This window comes from Theropithecus gelada, chromosome 16, assembly GCF_003255815.1.
Source record: "Theropithecus gelada isolate Dixy chromosome 16, Tgel_1.0, whole genome shotgun sequence".
Lineage (NCBI taxonomy): Eukaryota > Metazoa > Chordata > Mammalia > Primates > Cercopithecidae > Theropithecus > Theropithecus gelada.
Genome location: NC_037684.1, coordinates 3680326 through 3708168, shown reverse-complemented (window position 1 = coordinate 3708168; position 27843 = coordinate 3680326). Strand labels below are relative to the sequence as shown.

At 41.5% G+C, this 27843-nt stretch overlaps 1 protein-coding gene across 1 annotated transcript in view; it reads right to left on the bottom strand.

The window, feature by feature from the left end:
* Window positions 1–27843, bottom strand: part of EFCAB5 (EF-hand calcium binding domain 5) — a 181928-nt gene that overhangs the window by 13968 nt on the left and 140117 nt on the right. Inside the window, exons 16-23 of the mRNA XM_025363693.1 lie at window positions 20391–20680; window positions 18659–18828; window positions 17925–18153; window positions 15932–16084; window positions 9338–9441; window positions 5794–6047; window positions 4313–4599; window positions 3530–3626 (exon numbers count right to left, since the gene is read on the bottom strand). Coding sequence (XP_025219478.1) covers window positions 3530–3626; window positions 4313–4599; window positions 5794–6047; window positions 9338–9441; window positions 15932–16084; window positions 17925–18153; window positions 18659–18828; window positions 20391–20680 — 1584 coding nt within the window. The remainder of the gene's footprint in view (window positions 1–3529; window positions 3627–4312; window positions 4600–5793; window positions 6048–9337; window positions 9442–15931; window positions 16085–17924; window positions 18154–18658; window positions 18829–20390; window positions 20681–27843) is intronic.

Here is a 27843-nt window from a genome sequence, read left to right as displayed (position 1 = left end):
TAAGTAGCTGGGACCACAGGTGCACGCCATCATGCTCTACTTCTCATCAAGTTCATTTTTAAAAGCCTTTAATCAGATATCAAAGTAGCAGTGATGTTATCTACACATGTAGAACTGTGTTTAGTTATTCCTCTTAATAACTACTGCTAGAAAACTTCAAAATTTAAATCACAAGAAGTGATAAGAAACATAAAGAGAGTGGCTGGTTTGATTTTCTTTTTTCCTCTGAATAACTTGGAACTGAAAAGGCAAGGGGTTTGCATGCATGGGAAATCGAAGCATTTCAGGCCTGAGATCTTTACCCAGCACAGAGTGTTATACCCTTCTCCGTGCATGGTGTGAGTACTTGTCTAATATCATAACTCGTAACTAAAAGGGCTTTTTAAGGGGCTCTTGCCAGGACAAAGGAAATCTGTTCTCAAGCTGAACTGATATTTCCTCCTCCATGGCCTAAAATCTGTGAGCAACTTGTAAATAAATGGCGCACTCTTAGCTCTCTATTAAACCCAAGTCTAGCTGTGATGGCAAGTTTTTTCCCATAAGAGGGAGCCAACAGCAATTTCCATTCAAGATGACTAAGTCCAAAAGACAGCAGAGAACTGTAATTGAATCCAAAGCAATGTTAGCATACAGAAGGTTTAAATGAATAGGACAGAACTATGTTCCTGTTGTCTGGTTGTCCATTTTGGCTTGACCCATTTAAAAGAAAAAGGCATGTCCTCAGAGTTGCAGATTCAGTGCTGTTTCCTACTTGTTATTTCTGGATTGTCGGTAGAATCATTCTACCAAGGTTCCTGTCAGGTCCTTAGCTGTGCAGTGGGGATTAAGGAATGAGTCATGTTCCATTTTTGTAATGGAGTTGCAGGGAGCGTGGCACCTACGAGCGCCACCGCGGTGGCGGCAGTAGCAATTAGGGAAGGATCTTCCAGGGAAGGCGAATCTTGAAGATAAAGTTAATTAGGACTGTGAGTCCAGCAGTCCTCCCCTGCTGATGGGAAGGCACCTTCCTTCATTGTCACTCTTAGAGGATGATGGTGTCATTTTATTGCAGAAGCTAGTGGGTTTCTTTACAAATGGTGACAGCACTGAGCCTCTGGCTGCTTTGGCAGAGTTGGAGCTCTGGGAACCATGTAGGAGAAGTGGAGGGCCTGGGGCACTCCTGTTGAGACCAATGTCTGTGGACTTGTAAACACTTGGATTTAGAGGAGGAGGTACAGTCACTTGGCAGACACCCAGGTTCTAGACAGAAAAGTGATTCTGGTTATACTTGCGATAGGGGACAGCTCTTCTTGCCTCTGGGTCTAAGAACATTTCCAAGCAGGCAACATCTGTCTAAAACTCCTGGGAGGGGGACATGGAGCAGATATGGGGCATCCTGAATGACCAGATGAGACTGGCAGCAGAGGTCCAAAGTGGAGTGGGGAGAATAGGTCCTTGAGAAGGTGGTCAAGTTATGAATCTCCAGGTAGAAGAGACCAACTACTAGGAGTTATCTTAGGCAAAGTGACAGAGAATAGTAGGCTGTTGATGTACTAGTGCATACACAGCTGTCTGGGAGTGCTCACTGGAGTCACAGGGTCCCCCACAGGGAAGTATGTCAGCAGCACTCACCTGCAATGGCACAGTCTTGGGAGGCCAGGCCTGCTCAACAAAGCTACTCAATGTTACTTCACTGATGACTGGCTCAATCTAAAGGCAGGACACAGCTGCCTGGAGTTCCACCAGAATAAAAAAAAAAACCTCCTTTTTGTTGTTGTTGTTTTTGAGATGGGATCTCATTGTGTTGCCCAGGCTGGAGTGCAGTGGCATGATCACATTTCACAGCAGCCTCAACCTCCCGGGCTCAAGTCATCTCCCACCTCAGCCTCCTGAGTAGCTGGGATTACAGGCGTGCACCACCACACCCAGTTAGTTTTTGTATTTTTTTTTTTTTTTGTAGAGACAAGATTTTGCCATGTTGTCCAGGCTAGTCTCCAACTTCTGGGCTCAAGCAATCTGCCCACCTTGGCCTCCCAAAGTGTCGGGATTACAGGTGTGAGTCACTGTGCCCAGCCAAAAATACCCTTTTCTTTCTTTTCTTTTCTTTTTTAAAAAAATTATTATTATACTTTAAGTTCTAGGGCACATGTGCACAACATGCAGGTTTGTTACATAGGTATACATGTGCCATGTTGGTTTGCTGCACCCACCAACTCGTCATTTACATTAGGAAATACCCTTTTCTTGAACTAGGATGAAGAGGGGGTAAGAGTTGGCAGCAGAAGCCCTAAGAAAGTATGGGCACATTACGAGCCGTAATTCCACCCTTTTGGTAAAGTAATAGTTTGGAAGGCGTGGTGGGTTAGGAGCTATGCTATATAGTCTAGCAGTCTCTGCCTGTCACAGGCTGAGCCTACAGGTATTATTGGTGACATTTCATTCTGGGTAGATTCATGGAGTAGGGCCCTTACTTAAAGCTGCTAGGCCAGGTAAACTTCGAGCAGCAGATTGCCCTGCCTGAAGACTCCTCTCCTTCTGGCACAAATAGAAAGGCACCCCGAAGAATTCCTCTCCCTTCCCCTAAGCAAGAAGCTTAGCATTTCCTGATGTAACTGCATCTGAAGGAGAGAGCGTTGGTATCTGGGTGACCTATGAACTTTCTCGGGATTGCTGCGGAGACTGGTATAACCAAAGGCTTGGCGACAGTGACTGGGGAGCCTATGGGCTATTTTCTGGCTGAGTCGGGCTCCGTTAACTGCAATTAGTGTTTCTTCCATCAGAGGGCACTGTTGGAAAGCAGAAGGTGGTGGGAAGCGTTGGTGGTCAAGGCTGCTCAGGAATCAGCTAGGATAGTTCCCTGTGAATCCAGAAACCCTTCTGCGTTGGTCTAGAGCCTCCACAGATAGTAGGAGAGCGGGAAGAGGAGGAAAGGGATAGATTTAGTGAGCAATTTCTACAGAGCCATTTTCCCAACTATGAATTATTTTTCATAAATAACAAAGAAAAAAACAAACTTTAAATGAATTCCTCATCACAGCCTGAGACCCCTGAGAATACGGGTCAGCGGAGGACCTTGGGCCTCTGTTTGTATATTTACTTTCATATGCAGCCTGTTCCCTGTGGTCAAACAGCTAATCGTTTTCTCCAACCCGAGAGCCTCGCTGCTCTCCATTCTTGGTGATTCTCCTCCCTGAAAAAGTCTATTATTTTCTTTGGTTATTTATTGAAGCTAAAGATAGCCTTTTTGCTTAACATTTCTGTTCTCATTGCAGCCCCATTTGCATTTTTAAAAAATAAATAATGCACATGTAGTTAATAAGTGGAAGATAGATGTGCTTTTGAATTCTCATATGTGTGGCATAGACAGTGACTTTGGGGAATGATGCAATAGATTATAGATAGTGTCCCTCCTCTTAGAAGACTTATAACTATTTTCTCCTAAAAACTGAATTTATGACCCACTTGCTTTATCCTAATAAAAATCTCTTAATCACAACTGTGTTTTATTGCTGTTGCTATAGATTTAGGCTGTAATTAAGTGAAAATTTACCTCTGATATATTCATCAATGAGCTGTACATTAACTTCCACATGCTTGGCAGTTGGATCAAAGACACAAATATTGTTGACTAAATATTTGTTAATATACTGTGAACAAACAACAAGAGAAAATTTATGGGATCACCAGCAAGCAGAAATACAGTGCCCAGTTCAACAGCTTACATAATTCCATTTATATAGATTTTAAAATAGGCAAAACCAATCAATGGTGTTAGAAGGGAAGATGATGGTTACCCATGGCCAGGCACGGTGCCTCACGTCTGTAATCACAGCACTTTGGGAGACTGAGGTGGGAGGATAACCTGAGGTCAGGAGTTTGAAACCAGCCTGGCTAACATGGTGAAACCCAGTTTCAACTAAAAATATAGAAAATTAGCTGGGCATGGTGGTGGGCACCGGTAATCCCAGCTACTCGGGAGGCTGAAGCAGGAAAATTGCTTGAACCCAGGAGGCAGAGGTTGCAGTGAGCCAAGATCGTGCCATTGCACTACAGCTTAGACAAGAGTGAAACTCCGTTTCAAAAAAAAAAAAAAGGTAATGGTTACCCTTGGGGTGGGTGGGGTGAAGGGATGATGAGGAAGGGTACAAAGGAGAGCTTTTGGGATTCTATAAATGTTCTATTTTTGGTCTAGGTCTGGTTACGTGAACATGTTCCACTCAGTAAAAATTCTTGCATTTGTACCCTTACGATTTATGCAATTATGATTTGTACATTTAAATTTGTTTAGGTGATTCTTCAATTTAAAAGGTGCTTTAAAAAAAAAAAAACTTACAAATTTACACTTATCCCAACTTCCAAAGTCACTGGAAAATTCCAACTCTGGATGAAAGAACAAGATAACCGCCTTCAGGGTGTCACGCACTAGTTCCATGTTGGCTTTCAGCTCTATGGATTTGCTGTCTTGAGGATAATTTGGCTCCGTTAGAAGAGTATGGTCATAGAGCAACAGTGACACAAATTCCATGGAATTGAGTAGTTGTATGCTTTCCTGTAGCTCGAGCAGCATGATTCGGAAGAAGAGAATTCCTGCCCGCTGGACTTCCCCGACATTTTCAATCTCTGGAATAACAAAATGATAGCTCATCTTGCTGTTCAGTCTAATGTACATTGCTGTATATTACTTTTTCATAGGATTCTGAACATATTATAGTAAATTTTTTGTCAAGAAAAAGCAGACCATATCCTTCGGTTTTAAACAACCTTAGTTTCTCTAGCCATGAAATCAAAAGAAAGAAAGGAAATTACTCCTGGTGAAGCTCATAGAAGAGGCTTTGAGAAAAGGCAAAAACTTGGGTTTTAGAGTTAGAGCCTGGTTGGAACACACGCTGTCCACCTTATTAGTCTATTGTCTCTCTGAATACCTTTTCCTCTTCTGTGAGAATGGGCTTAATCCCTACTTCCTTGGTTAGCTGTGAGAGTTAGAGAAGATGATATATGTAAAAGTGCTTAGTTACAGGTGTTACACATAGTGAACACTCAGGAGACATGAATTTTCTCCTTTCTTCTTATCCCACTCTATGACATAGTTACAAATCTTTTGGCTTAATCCCACATAGTGTTACTCTTCTAATTCTATTCACTTCATTCTAGGAAGCCAAAGGTTTCTATGCCTTCTTCCTCCCTCCCTCTCTCCAAGCTGGCATTGCACTGAGAGTAGCCTAGTGGATATGGAATTACAAAAACTAAAGTCTTGTCTTGCCTCTCCCACCAGCTTGCTATTGGACCTTAGATAATCCACTTTACTTTTGCAGGCTTTGGCATCTTTATCTGTAAAACGAGATGTTCTGATTACTTAATGCTGTATAACATAGTGGGAAGAGCACCCAAACATAGGTTCAAATCCAGCCCTCACCATTTCTTAACTGTGTGATTGGGGGCAATTTGCTTACTTTCCTCACCTGTACATGGGGTATCACTATTCACCTCATAGGGTTATGGCAAGGATTAAATGAAATAATACCTGAAACACATAATGGGGGCATTTAATAAATGTTAGTTCTAGCTTGCCTTTATGAGCCCTTCCAGTTCTAAAACTATATGAATCTAGCCAAGAGAATGTGATTCCAGGCTGTTTGCTTTAATTTGTAGACATTACTCATCAGCGCAAGACTGCATAAGGGAATTCCTTTTACCTGGAAAGGTCTGTATATTATAACAATTCATTTCAGAAAGTGCATATTTCATTGCACTGCCTGTGATTTCCCCAAAACCTATTAAACTTGTGAATTTAGGCTGATGCCACACGAACAATACCTAAGACATATTTTTTCTCTATCTCTCCAGATAACTCGCCAAGGATTTCATAGCAGGCCACTTGGACCACTTTCATCATTTTCTGTAGATCTTTATATTCTTGATACAACAACATCCTATTTCGGCCGATGTTAAAATCGAGGACCCCCAGAGCCTCTCCTGTTCTCTCACGAAGTGGAACTACTATGTGGGTTTCTCCACAGGCAGAGGCCAGAACGACTTCTGAACTGTCAGTACATTTAAAGAGGAAATCTCTGAAATCAAAACCAAATAAGCACAAAGATATTAAACTTCTGCCTGTTCACATCATTCCACCCAAACATATTGAATTACTCTCTTGTGCCTATCTCACTTCCACCATGCCAGCCCTTCTTGCTGTTTCATCTGCCTGGAACATTCTAGCCCTTGATTTCACGTGGCTGTCTGTCTGCTCACTCTTGTCTCTGCTCAAACATCCCCTCGGCAGAGAAGGCTTCCCTGACCACCCAATCTCAGGTAGCAAGCAGCGCCCAAGCCACTCTCCATCATGATACTCTGCTTCGTTGTCTTTACTTATCTGAAGGTGTTCATGTTTTGTTTACTTATTGTCCATTATGCTTTTGTTTACTTATTATCCATTATGCTTTGGTGGAGTGCCAGCAGAAATGATGAGCGTGTTAGGTCGGGTTCCCTAGAAGCAGAGCCTGAGACAGGGATCCTTATGCAAGTGATTTATTGAGCGAGTGTTTGCTGGAGAAACCTGTGAGGGACTGAGGGAAGCAGGATAGGCAAGGGGAAGAAGCTAAGTAAGAATGTAATTTCACATGAAGTCTAGCCTCGGCCTGATACCAAGGGGAGCTCTGACAGGTCAATTGTACCAAAGAATCTGTTCCACCTTGAGACAAAGGGAGCGGTCTTTTGTATCCTAGCACTAGTCAGTCATTGGCTCTAAGCTGCCCTGGGTGTGTGTGAGCAGTTTGGGCTGGGGGAGTGTTTACACATCTCTTAGGTACCTCCTGGTGAAGAGCTCCAATCGCTCAAGGGCACTCCTCCAGAGAAAGTTACGGTGTGAGCCGTTACTTGTAGCCGTGCCTACAGAAGCTGGTAAAAAGGCATTTTGGGAATCTGGGTAGAGCATCTAGAGCATCTGCCTCAGTGAGAGACTTGAGATTTTTCATGGAAATATGGTGGCTGCTTCTTTCTCTTGGTGAGGCACAGACACACCTCTTTTTCTTTCTTTTCCTTTTCCCCATCTACATTAATTCTGATATGTCATTTCTTTAGGGTATTTGTAAAAAATTGGTACTTTGCATCCTCAAAAAGCACATTTATAGTTTCTATATCAATCCTACAGTAACAGGTAAGATGATGTCCTTCTGCTCTTCCCACCCCTTTTGCTGCTGCTGAGCCACCACTTTCTGTTGTGTCTTGATGACTGCCATAGTAGTAATGCATCATACTAAGCTTTCCAGGCATAACAATAGAGCCCATTGGTCAACTGACTTCCTTCAAAGACATCTGTTCTAAGTTACACACAAGAATCCAGGGTTATGCATGTTCCCACTCATAGGTGGGGACTGAACAATGAGAACACGTGGACACAGGGTGGGGAACATCACACACTGGGGCCTGTAGTGGGGGTGGGAGCAGGAGGGGCCTCAGGAGATATACCTAATGTAAATGACGAGTTAATGGGTGCAGCACACCAACATGGCATGTGTATACATATGTAACAAATCTGCACATTGTGCACAAGTACCCTAGAGCTTAAAGTATAATTTTAAAAATACATAAAAAAAATTAAAAAAAAAAAAAGAATCCAGGGCTATGAGTCTGCGTATTACAAGGACTTCTGTAAAGCTCTTGACCAGCACAAGGAATAGCTATGTGGAAAAGAGCTTGAGAGTGAATGAACATTCTGGCATGAGGCCAAGCTAAAACTTAATTGCCATATGAAATTAAATGTTGAATTAGCCTACTAGTCTGGGATGACTGGGTTACTGCCTACTCAACGACACCGACCCCCTAAGAAGCAGTCATTCCCTTTTGCAATAGGTGTGTTCTCAGTTAAGATCTGTTTACATTTGTACACATTTTAGTAGTGTTCCTTGCATTTGACAAGTGAGAGTCATTCTAAATAATTGAGAACCAAGTACTTATTAAATACAACATGCTCTGCCTTCTCTCCAACTCTGCCCCTGCACGTCTTCTTTAAATAAAAAAGACACATTCACAGCCTTGCTAACATTCACAGATGAGCTCTGATGAGTGATGTGAATATATTATTCATAATTATGGTGGGTTTTTTGTTGAATTCCATATTTACAAGGAAATTCATTGAAAATAAAACACTTTCATGCTTTAAAACTTGCAATTTTAAAATAAAATGCCAATGAAATCTGTTTTAAAAAGGACTTAGGAAGGCTGGGCACCATAAAAAAAATTAAATGAGCTGGGCTTGGCAAATACATGTAGTCCCAGCTATTTGGGAAGCAGAGGCAGGAAGTTAGCTTGAGTCCAGGAGTTTGAGACTGGCATGAGCTATGATCATAGCACTGCACTCCCACCTGGGTGATACAGCGAGACCCCATCTCTCAAGAAAAAAGGACTTGGGGAAAAAAGAGCCAATATGTCCCATGCAGACAACATTCTGCCGAAATTTTTCTTTAAAAGCCAATCAGAATAAAATTCAGTGTGATCATTAGAGAAACGCACATCAAAACCCCAATGAGATATCATCTCATACCAGTCAGAATGGTGATTTTAAATCAAGAAACTAGAGATGCTGGTGAGACTGTGGAAAAATAGGAATGCTTTTACACTGCTGGTGGGAATGTAAATTAGTTTAACCATTGTGGAAGACAGTGTGGTGATTCCTCAAAGGCCTAGAACCAGACATATCGTTTGACCCAGCAATCTCATTACTGGGTATATACCCAAAAGAATATAAATCATTATATTATAAAGATACATGCACACATATGTTCATTGCAGCACTAATCACAGTAGCAAAGACATGGAATCAACCCAAATGCTCATCAATGATAGAATGGATAAAGAAAATGTGGTATACACACACCATGGAATACTATGCAGCTATAAAGAGGAATGAGATCATATCCTTTTCAGGGACATGGATGCAGCTGGAGGTCGTTATCTTCAGCAAACTAACACAGGAACAGAAAACCAAACACCACATGTTCTCACTTGTAAGTGGGAGCTGAACAGTGAGAACACATGGACACAGGGAAGGGAACACACTGGGGCCTGTCAATGGGCAAGGGCAGGGAGAGCATTAGGAAAAAATAGCTGATGCATGCGGGGCTTAATACCTAGGTGATGGGTTGATAGGTGTAGCAAACCACCATGGCACAAGTTTACCTATGTAGCAAACCTGCACATCCTGCACATGTATCCCGGAACTTAAAATTAAATTAAATTAAATTGAAAAGAAAGAATACAAGTCAGTGTGTATGGGCCAGAGCCAGAAGCTGTGTCTTTCAGGTCTACTACTGTACCAGAAGGCTGTGTTCTGGCAGCCAAACAAAACAGACATGTCTCATACCTGAAGATGCATGACTTCCTGTGGATGGTAGGAGGATTTTTGTGGATTTCTGTTAGACCCAGCTGCCCTGTAACCATCATGTTGCGTAAAACATAGTCTGAATCCTTGAAAAGAGGAAGACATTTCATTAGAGAGGAGTAAGTAGACCTCATATTCCCATTAAAGCTCTTGGGGACAGATAAATAGAAAAAAAAAGCAAAGCTTAGATGACCTCTGGCTTTAAGGACAGTGTCATTTTACTTAGTACTATTAAAGAGCAGGATAATTGTTGTTTTTTTTTTTTTTTTTCGAGATGAGTTTCACTCTTGTTGCCCAGGCTGGAGTACAATAGCATGATCTTGGCTCACCGCAATCTCCGCCTCCCGGGTTCAAGCAATTCTCCTGCCTCAGCCGCCCAAGTAGCTGGGATTACAGGCATGCGCCATCATACCAAGCTAATTTTGTATTTTTGGTAGAGACAGGGTTTCACCATGTTGGCCAGGCTGGTCTTGAACTCCTGACCTCATGTGATCCGCCCTCCTTGGCCTCCCAAAGTGCTGGGATTACAAGCGTGAGCCACCCCGCCCCACCCCGGCTAATTTTTTGTTTGTTTGTTTGTTTGTATCTTTAGTAGAGACAGAGTTTAACCATGTTGGCCAGGCTGGTCTTGAACTCCTGACTTCAGGTGATCCACCCGCCTCGACCTCCCAAAGTGCTGGAATTATAGGCGTGAGCCACCGCGCCTGGCCGATTTACTTTCTTCACTTTGCTATTGGGACGACACTCTCTCCTGGTTCTCCTTCTACCTCACTAAACAATCCTCATTCTCTTTGCTTCTTTATTTCCCTTACTTCTAAGAAGTTTTCAAACTGTAGGTCAACACACAACTTACATGTGGGTTGTGAAAATATTTTAATGAGTTTTGATCAATATTTTTTTCACAGAAACTATGAAATTATATTAACATATTCTGTAAATACAGTAACTGTAGGAAACACAAATTCAATTAAGAGATGTAAAGAGGGGTTTTTATGAATCATTCCTTTGAAAAAATAATTCTTGGAGCATGCCTGTAGTCTTAGCTACTCCAGAGGCTGAGGCAGGAGGATCGCTTGAGTCTAGGAGTTCAAAGTCACAGTGAGCTCCGATCATGTCACTGCACTTCAGCCTGGGCAACAGAATGAGACCTGGTCTCTAAAAAAATAAAAATAAAGATAACTAATTATTGGAATAAAGAAGAAATATGACAAGAGGATCCATAGAGGCTGCATGCTAAATGGTGCTTGGAAGAGGAACCGCTGCTTTGTGATGTGAAATTTCCTCTTGCCTCTATACTCCATTACCTCAAGGGTTCTTCCAAACTCTTTAGAAGGGAAATGTTGTCAACATTATCCTTGGAAAATTGTTAAGATTATCCCATATTGATGACTGGGCTTCTAGCTTCTTTCCAAATTTATTTCTTTCATGGTTTGTTACTTAATGTTACATACTAGACTGAAAAAATATATATATATTGAAATCTCACCCTGTGTATCTAGGTTTAAATGTTTAGCCAAAACTTTCCTGTTTTTCCCTCCAAAATTGTATAAATTGACCACTCCTGCTGTTAGATCAGAAGCAAAATACAGAAAATAAGCGGCTTAAAATAATATGTCTGAAACTAAGTTTATTTTTTATTTGATTTTAGTCGGACCAAAAACTGTAAATTCAGCGAGCCCCTCAGCAATTATTCAGTAGTGAGAAAAGCACTCCTAGTTAAAATTTCCTAGGAAACCTTTTGGGAAAAGGCTGCAATTATATTTCCCCCTCCTTTTCTTTCTTCTGGTTCTGGCTTGTTATTTTTTTCCCCTTTCGTCTCCAATATCTATCCATGCTCACCTTTCCCATTGCAAATTGTTTATCTCCTTTGCTTTAATATTTATCCTCTTTTCCTTTTTTCTTGTTTGACAAACACTTTTTTTTTTTTTTTGTAAAAAACAAGGAATGAAATAAAAGAGAGAATATCAGAAAATATAACATGTAGGGAAAGTAGGTATTCTTTTGTGAAATTTCTGTTTCAAGTGTGTGCCCGCATGTTCATGTAAGGAGTCAGGATGGAAAATGTTTTTCATACTGTGGGTCACAGTCAGTACAATTTTTTGAGCCACAGTGATTCCAAACACTTGGAGCACCTCAGGGCTCAGTCCTGAGACTTTTTTTTTTTTTCTTTTCTCACGCATTCCTTTGGTCATCCCTTCCAGTCTCATGGTTTTGTGTTTTGTTTTGTGTATTGTGGTAAAACATACATAGCATATTTCTCATTTTAACCATCTGTTTAAGTGTACAATTCAGCGGCATTGAATACCTTGACAATGTTATGTAACCCAGTCTCATGGCTTTAAATGCCGTTTATTCATTAGCCTGGATTTCTACCCAAACACCGAGGGCTTATACCCGACTGCCTATTCAATATCTCCTCTAAGATGTCTAACAGATATTTCAAATTGTAGTTAAAAAATTTTTTGGCCCAGGCGTGGTGACTCACGCCTGTAATCCCAACACTTTAGGAGGCTGAGATGGGACAACAGCTTGAGTCCAGGAGTTCGAGACCAGCCTGGACAACATAGGAAGACCCCTGTCTCAAAAAAAAAAAAAAAGAAAGTTTCCATTTACTAGGTAAAAATTATCTTTTACTTAACTTTGTATTTATTTCATTGAGAATAATTGAATATTTTCTTACATGTTTATAAATCATTTGCATGGGTTTTTTTTTCCCCAAGTATACTTGCCCTTTGCTTTTCTTTTGGATTTTTTTTTTTTTTTTTGAGACGGAGCCTCGCTCTGTTGCCCAGGCTAGAGTGCAGTGGCCGGATCTCAGCTCACTGCAAGCTCCGCCTCCCGGGTTTAGGCCATTCTCCTGCCTCAGCCTCCCAAGTAGCTGGGACTACAGGCACCCGCCACCTCGCCCGGCTAGTTTTTTGTATTTTTTAGTAGAGACGGGGTTTCACCGGGTTAGCCAGGATGGTCTTGATCTCCTGACCTCGTGGTCCGCCCGTCTCGGCCTCCCAAAGTGCTGGGATTACAGGCTTGAGCCACCATGCCTGGCCTTCTTTTGGATTTTTTTAAAAATCTCATTGATTTGTGTATAATTGTGTTAACCCTTTGCCAGGTAAATGGTAATTTCCCCCAGTTTGTCACATGCAATTTAATTTTCTTTATAACTCTGGTGCAAGAAAGTTTTACATTTTTATCTAGTCACTTCCCTTAATTGTTCCAACCTTTGGTGTAAGTAGCAATCCTTCTCCAGACCAAGATTGTAAATGTTCTCTCAACCCTCATATTCTTAGCTATCCCGTGAAAATTAAAATCATTTGTCAAGTTTTTAAAAAATCATGTTGAGATTTTTCTTGGAATTTTGTTAAATTTATAAATAATTGTTGGAAGAAATTATATCTTTAAAAAATGATCTTCTTGTGGGAGAAAATCATGGCCTTCTACTTCGTAAGAACTATTTATATCACTTGACATAAATTATAGTTTGTTTCATATAGGGCCTAAGGGTGATGCGATGAAGTGAGGAAAATGTTCCAGAATAACAACATTTTTGAAATCTCTGAGGTAAAAGAAAATTTGCTTCCTATTACGAAATGTGCAATGTGAAACATTAATTGTAGTATTACATTTTTCTCCTCCTGAGAGTCTCTCCCCTCCTCTTCCCTCTCATTCAAGCAGAAAGTCTGTTTACTGCCTTAGAAAAGGAATGTGATGAGGTAGAAAGGAGAAATCAGCGGCCAGTCTGACTTTCAAATTTTTCCAAAAGTCTACATTGCCATGACTTAAGATAGCAAACCAGGCACCCGTGTTAGCTACTTGTCTCTCTTGAGACCTCAGGGAAATAAAAGACTGCCATACTGATTTCTTTGCTGGCTGTCAGCCGGGGGCTGCCCTTAGTGCCCTGGGTCTTTGTCCACAGCCCTGTGTATCTCGGGACCGGCAGTGGGGTGTTAACTCACCATCTTTCTGACTCTTCCTCCATCCTCCTGTCTCTCATGGATCACAACCAGAAAGGGTTCTCTGTTTTTAAGGGCTCATACGATCCAGGGCTCACCTGGATAATCCAAGATAATCTCCCCATCTCAAATTCCTTAAACTTAATCACATCTGCAAAATCCTTTTTGCCATGTAAAGTGACATACTCGCAGTTTCCAGGAATTTGGACATGGACATCTTAGGCGAAGGCATTATTCTGCCTGCCACAGTTACCTATTTAATAAGTTCGGTACTCCAAAGAAATAGACAGAGGTGCTTTGGGGTGATAAAGGAAAATACCCTGAATTTCATACCTAAGAGAATTTGAATCTGTTTTTACTCATCTATGGTTACTGTTAGCAGAGCAGTAATTTTTTTCCTCTATGACTCTGTACCTTACAGGAACATGGGCTTGAGGTGAGGGGGAGTATCTCAGAATTTACTTTATAATTCGTATCAGTCAGGGTATCACAAAGAAGCAGATTGCCCCAGCTGGGTAATTTAAGGGGAGTTTAATAAAGGAACTATTTATGAAGGCAGTGTTTAGAATCCCGACCTGGTAATAAGGAAGAGCTGTTACCACTCTTAGCCTGAAGAGGTGGGGAAATGGGGTGTGGGCGGGGGAAGCAATGACCAGAACCAACAAAGGACAGCTGTGTGGACAGGACTGCCTGATGAAAGGTGAAGTGGCTTTTAGGAGAGAAACACAGCTAACCCACAGCAACCTGGCAGAGAGGGAGACAGAAGCACCAATGCCCCAGTTGCACTCTGCTTCTGCCCTCCAGTGTCCTGTTGGCAGCTGTCATTGGACAAACTCAAGCAGAAGCCAAAGGGCCAAAGAGCCCATGGATACTGGTTTATTTTTTGAGACACAGAGCAGGCTGGAAAAGAGAGAGAAATATGAATCTGGAGGGGCTGCGGAAGGGGAAGAGGGAGGCTGAGGAAGCTATGATCATTGAGTGCTTGAAAAGAGCTTAGCCAGGCTGTTCTGGTCTCTGTCCCACCACGATCTCACTCACAACCCGCTGCTGGGTGGCCCTTCTCTCCCCCAACTTTTGGCAGGATCTTCTTCACCATCATAAGACAGTCCAGGTCAGATGGGATGTGACCCTGGTGGTTTTGTCCGTGGACTCTTGATTCTGAACCTACAGCCGCTGAAGTCATGCTTCTTGCTGACTGCTTTGGGCTATTTTGGCCTTTTCCATGGTGCCCTATGTGTTGTTTCTCTTAAGGCCCTGACAGTATTCTTCGGAATCTTCCCTGGGACCCCATGTGCTTTGAAGGGCCACTATAGCTGGGGCCCTTCAAACAGGGTGCTCTGCCCCAGTCCTAAGTGCCCTTGGAGGCTCCCAATCACACCCTCAATAGCAGTGCCAATTACAAGGCATTCTCTGCCTCCATGGCCTGGCCAACCCACAAGAGAGTCCATGATTCTGCCCTCATTGACCAAGGCCTCATCAGATTGAGCCAGCCACTGAGGGAGGGAAGTAGGGACCTGGTGGGAAAAAGGAAAGAAGCAGCCCGGAGGGAAGTGCAGACATGCCTGCCGTGGGCCAGCCAAGGGACTGGGAGACAACCAGGTGACGCTACCACCCGACCAAGCACCTCCCAGAGTCATTCAGCCTTTCTGAAGGGAAAAACCTTTCCACCCACTCTCATCATATGCAAAATCCTAACACAAAGTATAAAGAAGCAAAGCAAATAGCAAGAATTCATGACATTATGGATAGGAGGGCTTAAAAAAAATTGGTGTCATATAACTGAGTCCTTCCAAAACAGCAGCTCCTAGTCCCTTCCCACTCCACCCATATGATTCTAGTGAGTGGTGCCCATTACTGTAAAGTCCACACTCTGGCCAGGGGTACATATCTCAGTATAAGTCAAAAAAGAGTTTTCTGGCCCGGCGCGGTGGCTCACACCTGTAATCCTAGCACTTTGGGAGGCCAAAGTGGCTGGATCATCTGAGGTTGGGAGTTCAAGACTAGCTTGACCAACATGGATAAACCCCATCTCTACTAAAAATACAAAATTAACTGGGCATGGTGGTGCATGCCTGTAATTCCAGCTACTTGGGAGGCTGAGGCAGGAGAATCACTTGAACCCGGGAGGCGGAGGTTGAGGTAAGCTGAGATTGCGCTATTGCACTCCAGCCTGGGCAACAAGAGTGAGACTCCGTCTTCTTTCTTGGGTTTTCCAAACTGGAACTTTTTACTGGATGCTTTTAGTAAGCATCTGACTTGCTCTGTGGAAGAAGCCAATCTTTAGCTGGAAGAACAAAACCAATGTACAGAGGGAAACAAACATGAGAGGTGGACAGATGAACACAAGAGAGGACTGATGGTTTCAAATCCCTAGATCTGGCCATCCTGAAAGATAGCTTGACTCCCGCCCTGTCTTCATTTTGGTCACGTGAGTCAGTTAATTCTCCCTTTTGGCTAAGGCAATTTGAGGTGGATTCCTGTCACTCACAATCAAGGGTCTTGTATTGGGAAATCTGTCTTCAGTTAGACTAATAGCTAATTAATATGGTTTTCAAATATTAGCAAGAAATGACATCTAGACACTTGGCTACCTTGGAGAGATCTACCACTACTGAACCTTGCCTACCTGGGCTGGGCTAGGCTCTACAAAGTACATAGTGATGGAGGTGATGCTGGATGTGACGTCAAAGAGCCAGCCAATGCCAGTGATCACAATATGCAGAATGTGCTCCCGGCTGTGGACGTAGTGATAGGCAGTGCTAAAGACATTGGCAACACCCTGTAGAGACAGAAAATTCAAATAGCCTACTCTTTTTAAAATAGAAAAAATAATTAGTAATATAGTAATCGGATTACCTTTACCAGTAATTTAATTACTTCTTGATAATCTACTTCCTGCAAATTATTCAGCAGTCCTCAAAGGGCAATGTTCCAGGTTCTAATATAAAAAAAGGATCATCAAGAAATCAAAGGCATAGGCCAGGTACCATGGCTCATGCCTTTAATCTCAGCACTTTGGGAGGCCAAGTCAGGGTGCATCACTTGAGGTCAGGAGTTTGAGACCAGCCTGGCCAACATGGTGAAACCCTGTCTCTACTAAAAATGCAAATATTAGCTGGGCATGGTGGTGGGCGCCCGTAATCCCAGCTACTTGGGAGGCTGAGGCAGGAGAATTGCTTGAACTCAGGAGCTGAGATCGCACGACTGCACTCCAACCTGGGAAACAGAGCAAGTTTCACAAAAAAAGAGTCAGAGGTGTAAAGAGAGAGACCCGCATAAGTTTTTATGCTTTTGATAGTCATCCAGTGAAATTTGTGATATGTGCTAGTAGAGAATAGCATCAAAGGAACAAGATAAACTTTGAAATGAGAAAAAAAATGTTAAAAAGCCAAGAACGAACGCCAATCTTAGGCAGGTGGGTAGGAGCTGCCTTGATCGGATGCCAATGTTAATGCCTGCATCTGTGCAGACATGGCCACTATCATCAGATCGACAGTATAAGACATGTTTGGTTCCAAGACCCACAGCGTGCTAGATTACATAGTCCTCTTATAGGCATAAGAAGATCCTGTTCCACAGAGAAGGGATGGGAAATCCTTAGAACCCATATGTGGGCTTGTTGTCAAGAAACTCTAGGAATCACAAACTCTTCAAAATTATATGCCTTTTATCTTAGGACTCAAGGCATCTAAGGGTAATCCAGAAGCCTTTACCTCTCTCACAAGACTATATATACTTCACCTACTGATAACTTCATACTCCTCCATTTCAATATCGTCACATAATTCCATGTCAGATGAGAATGAATTTTATTATTAAAAATATGTCCAGAGAAAGAGGTTCTACCATTTCCTCAACTATCCACCCAATAAATGGGAAGAGAAAGTGAAAAATAATGGTAAATAAACATAAGGAGCCAAAGGCTTACAGGGCAACAAATGATAAGGGCATAGCAAGTTCAAGTTCCTAACTCGCTGCTATAGTCCACAGTTCATTGTCTCCATAAAGGCTTTCGATCTTCCTTTACTGCAAGTTCTATCCACAAATTAAATAAAAATGCTTGTAGAAATGGTCTAGCTATTTCATGACCTTAAAAGTGCCTATCATTTTGTGATCCAATTTAAAAACATGAATACTCAAGAAACATTTAGGCCTTTTTCTTTATTTTTCATCCTCAAAAATTATAACACTGAAATTAAGACCTATGGGGATGCATATCAGAGTTAGTACCATTTGTAGAAAGTACAAAAGATTTCTAGATAGATACCACTATTAGTAAAACACCAATCTGTCCCTTCTAAAAGTTCATTCCCGCTTTGTGGGTCTTAGTGGTCTAATGGTTGGATTTCTGTTCTATAGCATAAAATTCTATTCCTGTGATAAATGCTATGGGACACATGAGGCTGAGGCATGGATATGCAACTGAGGCTGAAAGTCCTCCCATAAGTAATGGGGAACTTCTCAAAAGACTGAAACATACATTCAGGGAACAGGAGCAAGAATGATGATGTTATCTGTATACACAGCTTTACTCTCATCGGATTTCAGGTTTCACTCTTTAAGAAGTATTAGAAGGAGAGGCCATCCTACCATTGCTCTTGAAGACGTCTATGACTTACCTGATAGAATCTGATCTCATGAGGTAGAAAGATGTTTATTTCGTGGGGATCTCTAAGGGTGTCAACAGCCAAGACCCCAAAGATCCTCATATATGCATCTTGAAGAGGCAGAGCCAGGAATGACCCATTACAATCATCCTTATTACGGGACTGGTCCCAGAAGAAGATGTTCCCGTGGTACTGAACTTGGGGAACATGGATCGGCTTCCCTTCATCCACTACTGTAAAGCTGAGGAAAAAGAGTACGAGGATGGAAGAAAGGCACAGGGAGAGACTTAGATTAAACCATGGAGGAAGCTAGAGCGATTCTCTATTCACAATCTGTGGCATTATATGACCAAGCAGTGGACTCGATAAGATGACCAGTTTGGAGGTCTGACTTGAGAAAGACTTAAAAAAAAAACAAAAAACAAACAAACAAAAAAAAACTTAGATGTGGACATAGAAAACAAATATAAACAGAACTCCGGAGACATAACTTACGGAGCAGGCAGAAATAATTGAACTGATAATTGTGAAGTAGAGTCCCTGTGTGGCGAATCGTTGCCAAAGAGCGAGCTCTAGAAATAGGTGAAATCATCCAGGACTGGAAGCCATCAGCTTCTACTCCAGAAGCACTGGTGACTTGAGCCACTTCTCTTTTGAGCAGCCAGCTGGGATCTTGATGCCAGTTTACTCAGAAAGGGAATTATTTTTTTAGGAGGGTAAAACCAACCTCTTAAAGACGTTCTTACCTGATTCCTTTCATGTCCCTGTAGAGCACTCTGTTCAGTACAAATAGAGCATCATCTAAGGTGCAAGCCACATTCCTCAATAGAACATTCCCTTTCTCAGGCAGTAGTAGGTTTTCTTCTAAGAGGGAAATGTGAGCACTGATCTTTTTATTTCCATGGGCTTCAGCATCCTACGGCAAAACATTTCCGACCATGTGTTTGCTAACAGCCAAAGAACTCCCCTAATCATGTCCCCCTCACTGGTTAATTCATGCATCTGGCCCCAGCAGTTTCATTTCCCTGAATAAAGAATGCATATATTACTATTCATGGGCAGTGAGGAAAAAGTTGACACCATAGCTATACCCTAAATCTGAGTTTTAGTGAGGATAATGGGTTTCCTCTATGCCAACTGGCCTGGTTTACTGGAAAAGAAAAACAAAACCAGAGAACTTTCAGGTCTACTCAAATTTAGAAGTTTAAAACTTGGATTCCTTTGACCTATAGTCAAATAGTCTGTGTTTCTATTAAAAGTGTTGATTTTAGAGAGCTGGGCCAAGAATATGCCTTCACTTCACTCATATTTCTTGACCATCAACTGTGAATGTGAATGTGAAAAAAAATGCTCTCAAGGAACTCTTAACACACTTTGTATATTTGATCTTTGTAATTTCAGGAAGGATTTTTTTTTGGGCCCAAGGTTGCAGACTTTCTGCAACTACTATTTCTGCAACTACAAATTCTCTGTACCTAAAATATTATTATGTTATTAACAATATTATGTGTCAATACATACATTAAACATATCCATAAATTGGGGACATGTGAGACAATTTCCCTGATATTTTTCTCCTCTTTCTATATATTTGGGTTTGCTTTCCATGCCCATTTCTTTTGCCTTTATTCCTTCTTTCCACATACAAGATCATGGAGTCATTAACAAATGTGTAGTGAGATTTCTCTCACAATACCACAGATCTCTGAAGCAAGCTAGAACAATGCCTCTTTTTCTTGAGTGGTTGTTTGGTCCCGGTGCCCCATTTCCAACTACACTGGAAAATTCAGCCATTCAGGAGATGATTCCATTGAGCAAGTGTCGCTACTTAGCTGAGATGACTGGCACAGGTTCCCTGGATCAGTGGAATCTATGATACATGTAGAAGGCAGCCGTGCTGTTTCTGCCTGTGAACAGCAGCAACCTGGGAGTCTCTGAGGAGGTGGCAAGGCTGTAGGCAGTGGCCCCTCACGGCCATGCGTTCTAAGTGACAGGATTCTGCAGTAGTCTCAGCTTGCTTCTAGGCAATGCTGTGAAATACTGTGTGGTGTCAGACTCGATAATGAGTTTATGATTTAAATAGTTCCTTTTAAAACTGACTCCCAAAATACCATGCAAGGGAAATGTAGCTTGAACTGCTTGTACAGCTCGTTACTGATATTTTACATAATCTGTCTATTGTCCATTCTAGGCTTATTTGACTCTGAGCAGAAATGAAATTAGAAATCCCAAGACATCTTTTCTACATCTGTCTTTTCTACCTTTCTACTCTGCTTTTCTGTCTTGTCAACCAGCAGTCACTCCAGTTGCGCGTCTCCTAGGCTTCGGGCCATTTGTAATGGACTGGAATGAATAAAATATCTATAGCAGCACCCAGCGATTTTTCAAGAGAATTCAGGATGCTCCTCTTTTGTGGATATTGAACATCGCCTACTGTGAGGAGATGTTTCCTCTCACATACCACTTTAGAAGACGTACCTGCGTGAGGGCCTTAAAGGCCTCACTATACACCGGCTCTAGGGACACTCCACTTGTCTCTGCAGCACGTTGGATTTGGTGCAGCCACTTCCGCCTGGCACAATTCCTCAGACTCTCAATGTGGCTCCTTTCTAAAGCATTCATCAGAAATTCCACAACACTTTCCAGAACTTGGTCTTCATTGCCCCTGAGTTCAGATACAACCAATTCTATGTAATTCTGAAATTGTTTTGAAGACAATCTCACTTCGTGACCAGGGTGTGGCTTTGGAAATTGGATGTGTAGTTTAGCTAAAAGACACAAACACAAAACCAAGAACTAACCAAAAGTTCACTCATCGGTGGGGGGAATTTTCATTCTCCTCTTACGATGAACTGCCCTGGACGACTGCTCTAGTGGAAAACCAAGTATATCAAAGGCATCTCTGAGCCCAATGGCATATTTTACAATGAATTTCTATGCTGAACTCAATACGACTCATGTGTCAACTTCTTTGTTTTTGTTTTGTTTTGTTTTGATTTTGCCACCTAGCCTGGTGAAACCTCAAGGTTTGCTTTGATTCCTTCCCTACCTTTGCCTTCCGTATCCAATAAGCCACTTAATTCTATCCTGTTACTCTTTGGCAGTGTGGCCACTCTTCTCCTTTCATACTTTCATAACCCCAAAGCCAGCTTTTATCACTTTGTAATTGACTTAACAATAGTAAATGCTCAATACATGTTTGTAAAATTAAATTAAAACACAACTTGCATTAGGCAATTCCCTGGTTCAAAGTCCTACCATATTTGGATCCAGTCTATTTCCAATCACATCTGCCCCTAATACCATATAGGAATTATTTGCTGCAGTATCTCCATTCTACTCATGGTTCCTGACCATGTCTTGCACACTTCTGTATTCACATCTCTTCTCTATTTTTGTAATTGTATAATCATGAACCTACTACCAAATCTGAACATTACCAGTAACATATATTCTTCTGTGATCTGCCCTATTCCATTCCCTGCCTCCTCACACCTCCCACTGATATCCTGAATTTGGCTTTATCTTTACCTTTCTTTTAATTTTCCCAGTGTTATTATATTACATAACAATATATGTGTTTGACACGCACACACACACACACACGCACATGCACACACACACTTCTAAACAATATGTGGTTTAGTTTTGCATTTTTAAAATTTATTTATTTATTTGAGACGGAGCCTAGCTCTGTTACCCAGGCGGGAGTGTAGTGGCACTATCTTGGCTCACTGCAACCTCCACCTCCCAGATTCAAGCGATTCTCCTGCCTCAGCCTCGTAAGTAGCTGGGATTACAGGTGTGCACCACCATGCCTGGCTAATTTTTATATTTTCAGTAGAGGTGGGGTTTCACCATATTGGCCAGACTGGTCTCAAACTCCTGACCTCAGATGATCTGCCCCCTCAGCCTCCCAAAGTGCTGGGATTATAGGTGTAGCCACCAAGCTCAGCCAGTTTTTCATGTTTATAAACTTTAGAAAAAGGTTATCAAACCATGTGTAGTTTTCTGGGACATACTTTTTTATTCAACACTATGCTACATATCTTCCTTGTTGTTTATCTTTCCAACATATCTTTCCATGTTGTTACTGTAGCTATGATTCATTCATTTTCACCAGTGTATGTTATTATATGAGTATATCATTACTGATTCAGTCTACTATCAGTGGGTGTTTAAGTTATTCTCAATATTTTACTCATATGAACAGTGTTATGAGCATTTCGTAAATGTCTCCTGGTGCATATGTGCAAGATTCTTTGACAGTTGTTATAAATTAGTAAGTCACAGGGTATGTACCCTTCCCCTTTAAAGTATAGTTCAAAGTTCCTCCTCCCTCAAGAAGACTTCTGTTGTGATTTATCCTTCTCTTGAAAGACAATAGCATCTATTCTACACCATTTATTTGACAATTAACAAATACTACCTGGCACTTGTGGACATCATATCATGTGTGAGCTTCTCATTTCTGTAGCTGAACATGTATTGATTTTTTACTCCTTAGCATCCAGTCACCTTTCTCTGAGTAATTGTATCTCTAACTTTGCTTTGGGGAAGCAACTTCATTCCCATCTCTGGTCATGTGTTTGAATGGGGTTCCATTCACAGTTCTAGAGGTGGAGCATGTGCCTCAGGCTTAAGCCAGTCATGACATTCTATTCCTTTAGCCAGAGTGGTTGGTTTAGTACTGACGAATGCCAGACTTTTTGATTGAATGATTAGGAAGAATATACTTTCTTTTTTATTCCCGTTGGACTTGAATGAAACTGTGAGCATGTGAAACTGGACCTGGTTACCACAAAGGTAGAGGCTGTATGATAGTGCAGCTAAAACAGAAGACAGCAAGAGAAAGAGAAAGAACCAGACAGCTGTCCTAATGTCATTATTTGGATTCCCAAATCTAGTTGTGTCCTAAACTAGTACTGGACTTTTTCATTGTATGAACCAATAAATTCCTCTTATGTGTAAACACTTTGGGTTGGGTTCTCTATTACTTGAGCCAAAAGGATCTTAACTAGTACAATCCTCAGTTAGATTAAAAGTGCCTTGTGGATTCTTCATCTTCCATTTCTTCTTCTTTTTTCCCTTTCATTCTTTTGCCTCCTTGAACAATTTGATCCTAAAGTCATTAGGTGGGGCAGAGCAAGGTAAGCATCTGTTCCTGGTCAGGTGAAGTCAATGTGGCACCAAGCAGGATATCAGGGCCCAAATCTGTGCAGGGTTAGCCGGGCAAGAGTTGTCAGAGCCTGAGCAGGGCGAGGAGGGTATCCATGTGGAAGGGCAATCTTCGGTCCATGTGGGTAAAGAGGATGGCCTTACAGAGAGGTGGTTTAACTTGGGTGTCAGATTCCAAGCAGTACAAATAGCGTATCCATATGAGACGGACGCCCAACATGGGGTGTTTAATCTTGAGCAGGGTGAGAAGGGCCTCCAAATCGAGGGATGGCCTGGCCTGGGAGGTCAGAACCTAAACAGGGTGAGGAGGGTGTCTACATGGAAGGGCCATCCACATAGGTTGGGGGTCAGCTCAGCGTAAGGAGTCAGAGCCTGAGTGGATTGACAAGGGCATCCACATGAAAATGTGCCTTGGCATGGAGTGTCAGAGCCTAAGGACTATGTAAAGGACATCCACTTGGAGGGGGTGATCTGTTGTGGGCTATCAGAACCTAAGCAGAGTAAGGAGGATAGCCATGTGGGAAGGGCCGATTAGTGCAAGATGTTAGAACTTAAATGTAGTAAAAAGGAAATCAGTGTGGAAGAGAGGACAGCAACAGTGCTGGGACATTAGTTCCATATAGAACTAATGGATTCATTGGGGGATCGATCAAATAAATAAATATATTTAGGATAACACAGCCAGAGAAAACGGAACTACAAAAGGGAATGAGAAAAAACTAGAATGAACCCTGTTGTGTTGGATTGGACTTGGAATTACCAGTGTGAACTCATGGTTTTTAATATTAGTAGACAGAAAGGTACGTGCAGATATAAATGTATACATGTACACGCACAGGTGTGCACGAGTGCGTGCATGCATACACATACACACACATACACACACACACACATACAGTTTCTACATCTGTCCACTGAGAAATCTGAGAGAGGAGACTCATGAGTAATGAGCACGTGTAGAACCCAGATGCTGGCTTGGGGAGATGGATGATTCCAGGGTGAAAGAAGGGAAAATATAAGACCAACCTGGAAGATCTCTTTGTGCCAGAAAGCAAGGACATGCTCAAAGAATGAGGGATACATGTTAAAAGGATGCAGAAAATTGGCAGAAAATTGGCAGTTTTTTATAAAGCTAAACATATATATTTCACTCCTAAGTATTCATTAATAAGAAATGGAAACATAGTCACCAGAAGATTTACTTAAGATTGTGAAGAGTAGCTTTATTTATAATAGCTGAGAACTGGAAACAGCCCAAGTGTCCATACATTGGAAAATGGATAAACAAACCATGGTATATTCATCCAATGGAACACTCCTCAGCAATAAAAAGAAGCAAATTGCTGATACATGTAGCAACATATTAAGACTCTCAAGAAAAATTATGCTGAGTCGACCAGGCCCAGTGGCTTATGACTGTAATCCAGAGCTTTGGGAGGCTGAGCAGGGAGGATCACTTGAGGCCAGGAGTTAGTGCCCAGCCTGGGCAACATGATGTCTCTACAAAAAGTTGATAAACTAGCCAGGCATGGTGGTGTGCACCTGTAGTCTCCCAGCTACTTGGGAGGCTGAGGCGGGAAGATTGCTTGTGCCCAGGAGTTCAAGGCTGCAGTGAGTTATGATCACACGCCACTACACTCCAGCCTGGGCAACAGAGTGAGACTCTGTCTCCCTGAAAATGTTAAAAAATAAAAGTAAAAATTATACTGAGTGAAAGAAGTCATATACAAAAGAGTACATAGAGTTTAAACTCTCTAAAAACAAGGTGCATACTGTATAATTTCATTTTTATGAAATTCCAGATAATACTAAAGAGATCAAACTAATTTATGGTAGAAAATAGAAAAGTGGTTGCTTTGGGGACTGGAGGGTGGGCGACTGAATGGGAAAGAGGCGTGAGGACTTGTTTTGTTCTATATCTTTTATTTAATTATTATTTTTTAAGAGATGGGTTTTTTATTTTTTTAAGAGATGGGTTTTGTGATGTTACCCAGGCTGATCTCGAACTCCTGGGCTCAAGCGATCTTCCTGCCTCTGCCTCTCGAGTAGCTGGGATTACAGGTGTGTCACTGTGCTATTTGTTCTGTATCTTGATAGGAGTATGGGGTGCACAGGGCATGTATTTGTCAAAACTCAGCAAATATACACTTAAAATTCGTACATCTCATTTTATGGAAATTTGGTCTCAAGAGGAAAAAACTTCCTTCTTTCCCCATGTGCAAAAAGAAAGAAAAAAACTGTTAATAAATATCGAACTCTAATTAATGATACGCATGCTGAGGTATTTAGGGAGAAGCGTATTGATTTCTATAATTTACTTAAAATGCGCTACATGCATCAAAAATAAGAGAGATGGAAGGCTTGAGGGACAGGGAGATGAATAGACAGATTAAAAAGTGAGGTAAAATATTAATGAAGTGAGGTAAAATAAAAATGATTAATTTATGTGGTGGGTATATAGGTATCACTGTAAAATTCTTTCAGCTTTGCCATGTTTGACAGTTTTCATAATGAAATGCTGGGGTCGGGCATGGTGACTCACGCCTGTAATCCCAGCACTTCGGGAGACTGAGGTGAGAGGGTTGCTTCAGGCCAGGAGTTTGTGACCAGCATGGGCAACACAGAGAGACCCCATCCATACCAAAAATTAGAAAAATGAGCCAGGCTTGCGACGCATACCTGTAGTCCCGGTTGCTCGGGAGTCTGTGGTGGGAGGATGATCACTTGAGTCCAGGAGTTGGAGGCTGCAGCGAGCTACAGTTGTGCCACTGCACTCCAGACTGAGTGAGAGAGTGAGACCTGGTGTCAAAACACACACACACACACACACACACACACACACAAACCATGGGCGTGGGGAGGGGAGGACACAGGAGCCAGAGTGAAAGAACTCCCATTGTCTAAAACTGGGACAATATGAGTATCAAAACAAATAGTGATAGTATTGGATTATAACCCATTGAATAAAAAAGGAAACCATGAACACATACTGCTATAAATGAATAAATGAAAAGTTGACAAAAAGGAAGAATGGTTTATACGGTTTCAATGGACACCCATGAAGTACTTACTAATTACAAAGGGGGAAAAAACAGCTTTAAAGTGGAGGGGCCTGATAGATATAATCTTAATCAACTGGTCAACGTTGTTACTATGGGACTTCTGATCAGATACAATGAGAAGAACACAGCATTGCTTCTGTGATATATTTCTGACAAAGATGAATAACCTGAATTTAACCATGGGGAAACAGTTGATAAATCAAAATGAAGGACATACTGCAACCAACTTATAATCTTCAAAAGTGTCAAGGTTATGGAAATCAAAGAAAGATGGAAGACTTTCTTAGAGATTCTTTATTCCAGAGTTCCGGAGCAAAGGAATAGCAACAGGAGTTTTATGCTAGCTACTTGTCCAGTTTTCAGTTTCTTTAAAAAACTCTGTGTGCTTTTCAATGAGACTTTTAAATAACTATGGCTCTTAATTTTCATGGTTTCTGTAACTTTGTGACAAAAAGTATCACCAAAATGCTTTTTGTTGTTTTGTTTTAAAATAAATGTTTTATTACTTCCAACTGTACTTTTTGCCTTTATTATTTTTAATTGATGCATAATTGTCCATATTTATGGGGTACAGAGTGTTATTTCAATACATGTACACAATATATAATAATCAAATCAGCATAATGAGCATATACATCACCTCAAACATTTATCACTTCTTTGTGTTGGGAACATTCAAAATCTGCTCTTCCAGCTATTTGAAAATATACAACAAATTGCTGTTAATTATAGTTACTCTACAGTGCTACAGAACACTATAACTACGCCTCATATCTAGCTGTACTTTTGTATCCATTAACCAACCTTTGGATATCCCCTCTACCCTTAACCTTCCCTGTCTCTAGTAATCACTATTCTACTTTCTCCTTAAATAAGCTCAACTTTTTTAGCTTCAACATATGAGTAACAACATGTAACATTTATCTTTCTGTGCCTGACTTATTTCATTTAACATAATGCCCTCCAACCTCATCTATGTTGCTTCAAATGACAGAATTTTTTCTTTTTGGTGGCTAAATACTATTGCATTGTGTATATAGACCAATTTTTTTTTTTTTTTTTTTTTTTTTTTTGAGACGGAGTCTCGCTCTGTCACCCAGGCTGGAGTGCAGTGGCCGGATCTCAGCTCACTGCAAGCTCCGCCTCCCGGGTTTACGCCATTCTCCTGCCTCAGCCTCCCGAGTAGCTGGGACTACAGGCGCCCGCCACCTCGCCCGGCTAAGTTTTTGTATTTTTAGTAGAGACGGGGTTTCACTGTGTTAGCCAGGATGGTCTCGATCTCCTGACCTCGTGATCCGCCCATCTCGGCCTCCCAAAGTGCTGGGATTACAGGCTTGAGCCACCGCGCCCGGCCAGACCAAATTTTTTTTATCCATTCATCTGCTGATAGACACTTAGGCTGATCTCATATCTCAGCTATTGTGAGTAATGCAGCAATAAACATGGGAATGTAGAAATCTCTTTGACATACTTATTTCCTTTTTTTTGGATATATACTTTGAGTGGGATTACTAGATCATACAGTAGTTTTGTTTTTAGTGTTTTCAGGGACCTCCATACTGTTTTCAGTAATGGCTGTACTAATTTACATCACACCAACAATGTATAAGGGTTTCCCTTTGTCTGCATCCTCGCCAGCATTTGTTATCTTTTGTGCCAGGGTGAGATAATACCTCATTGTGGTTTTGATT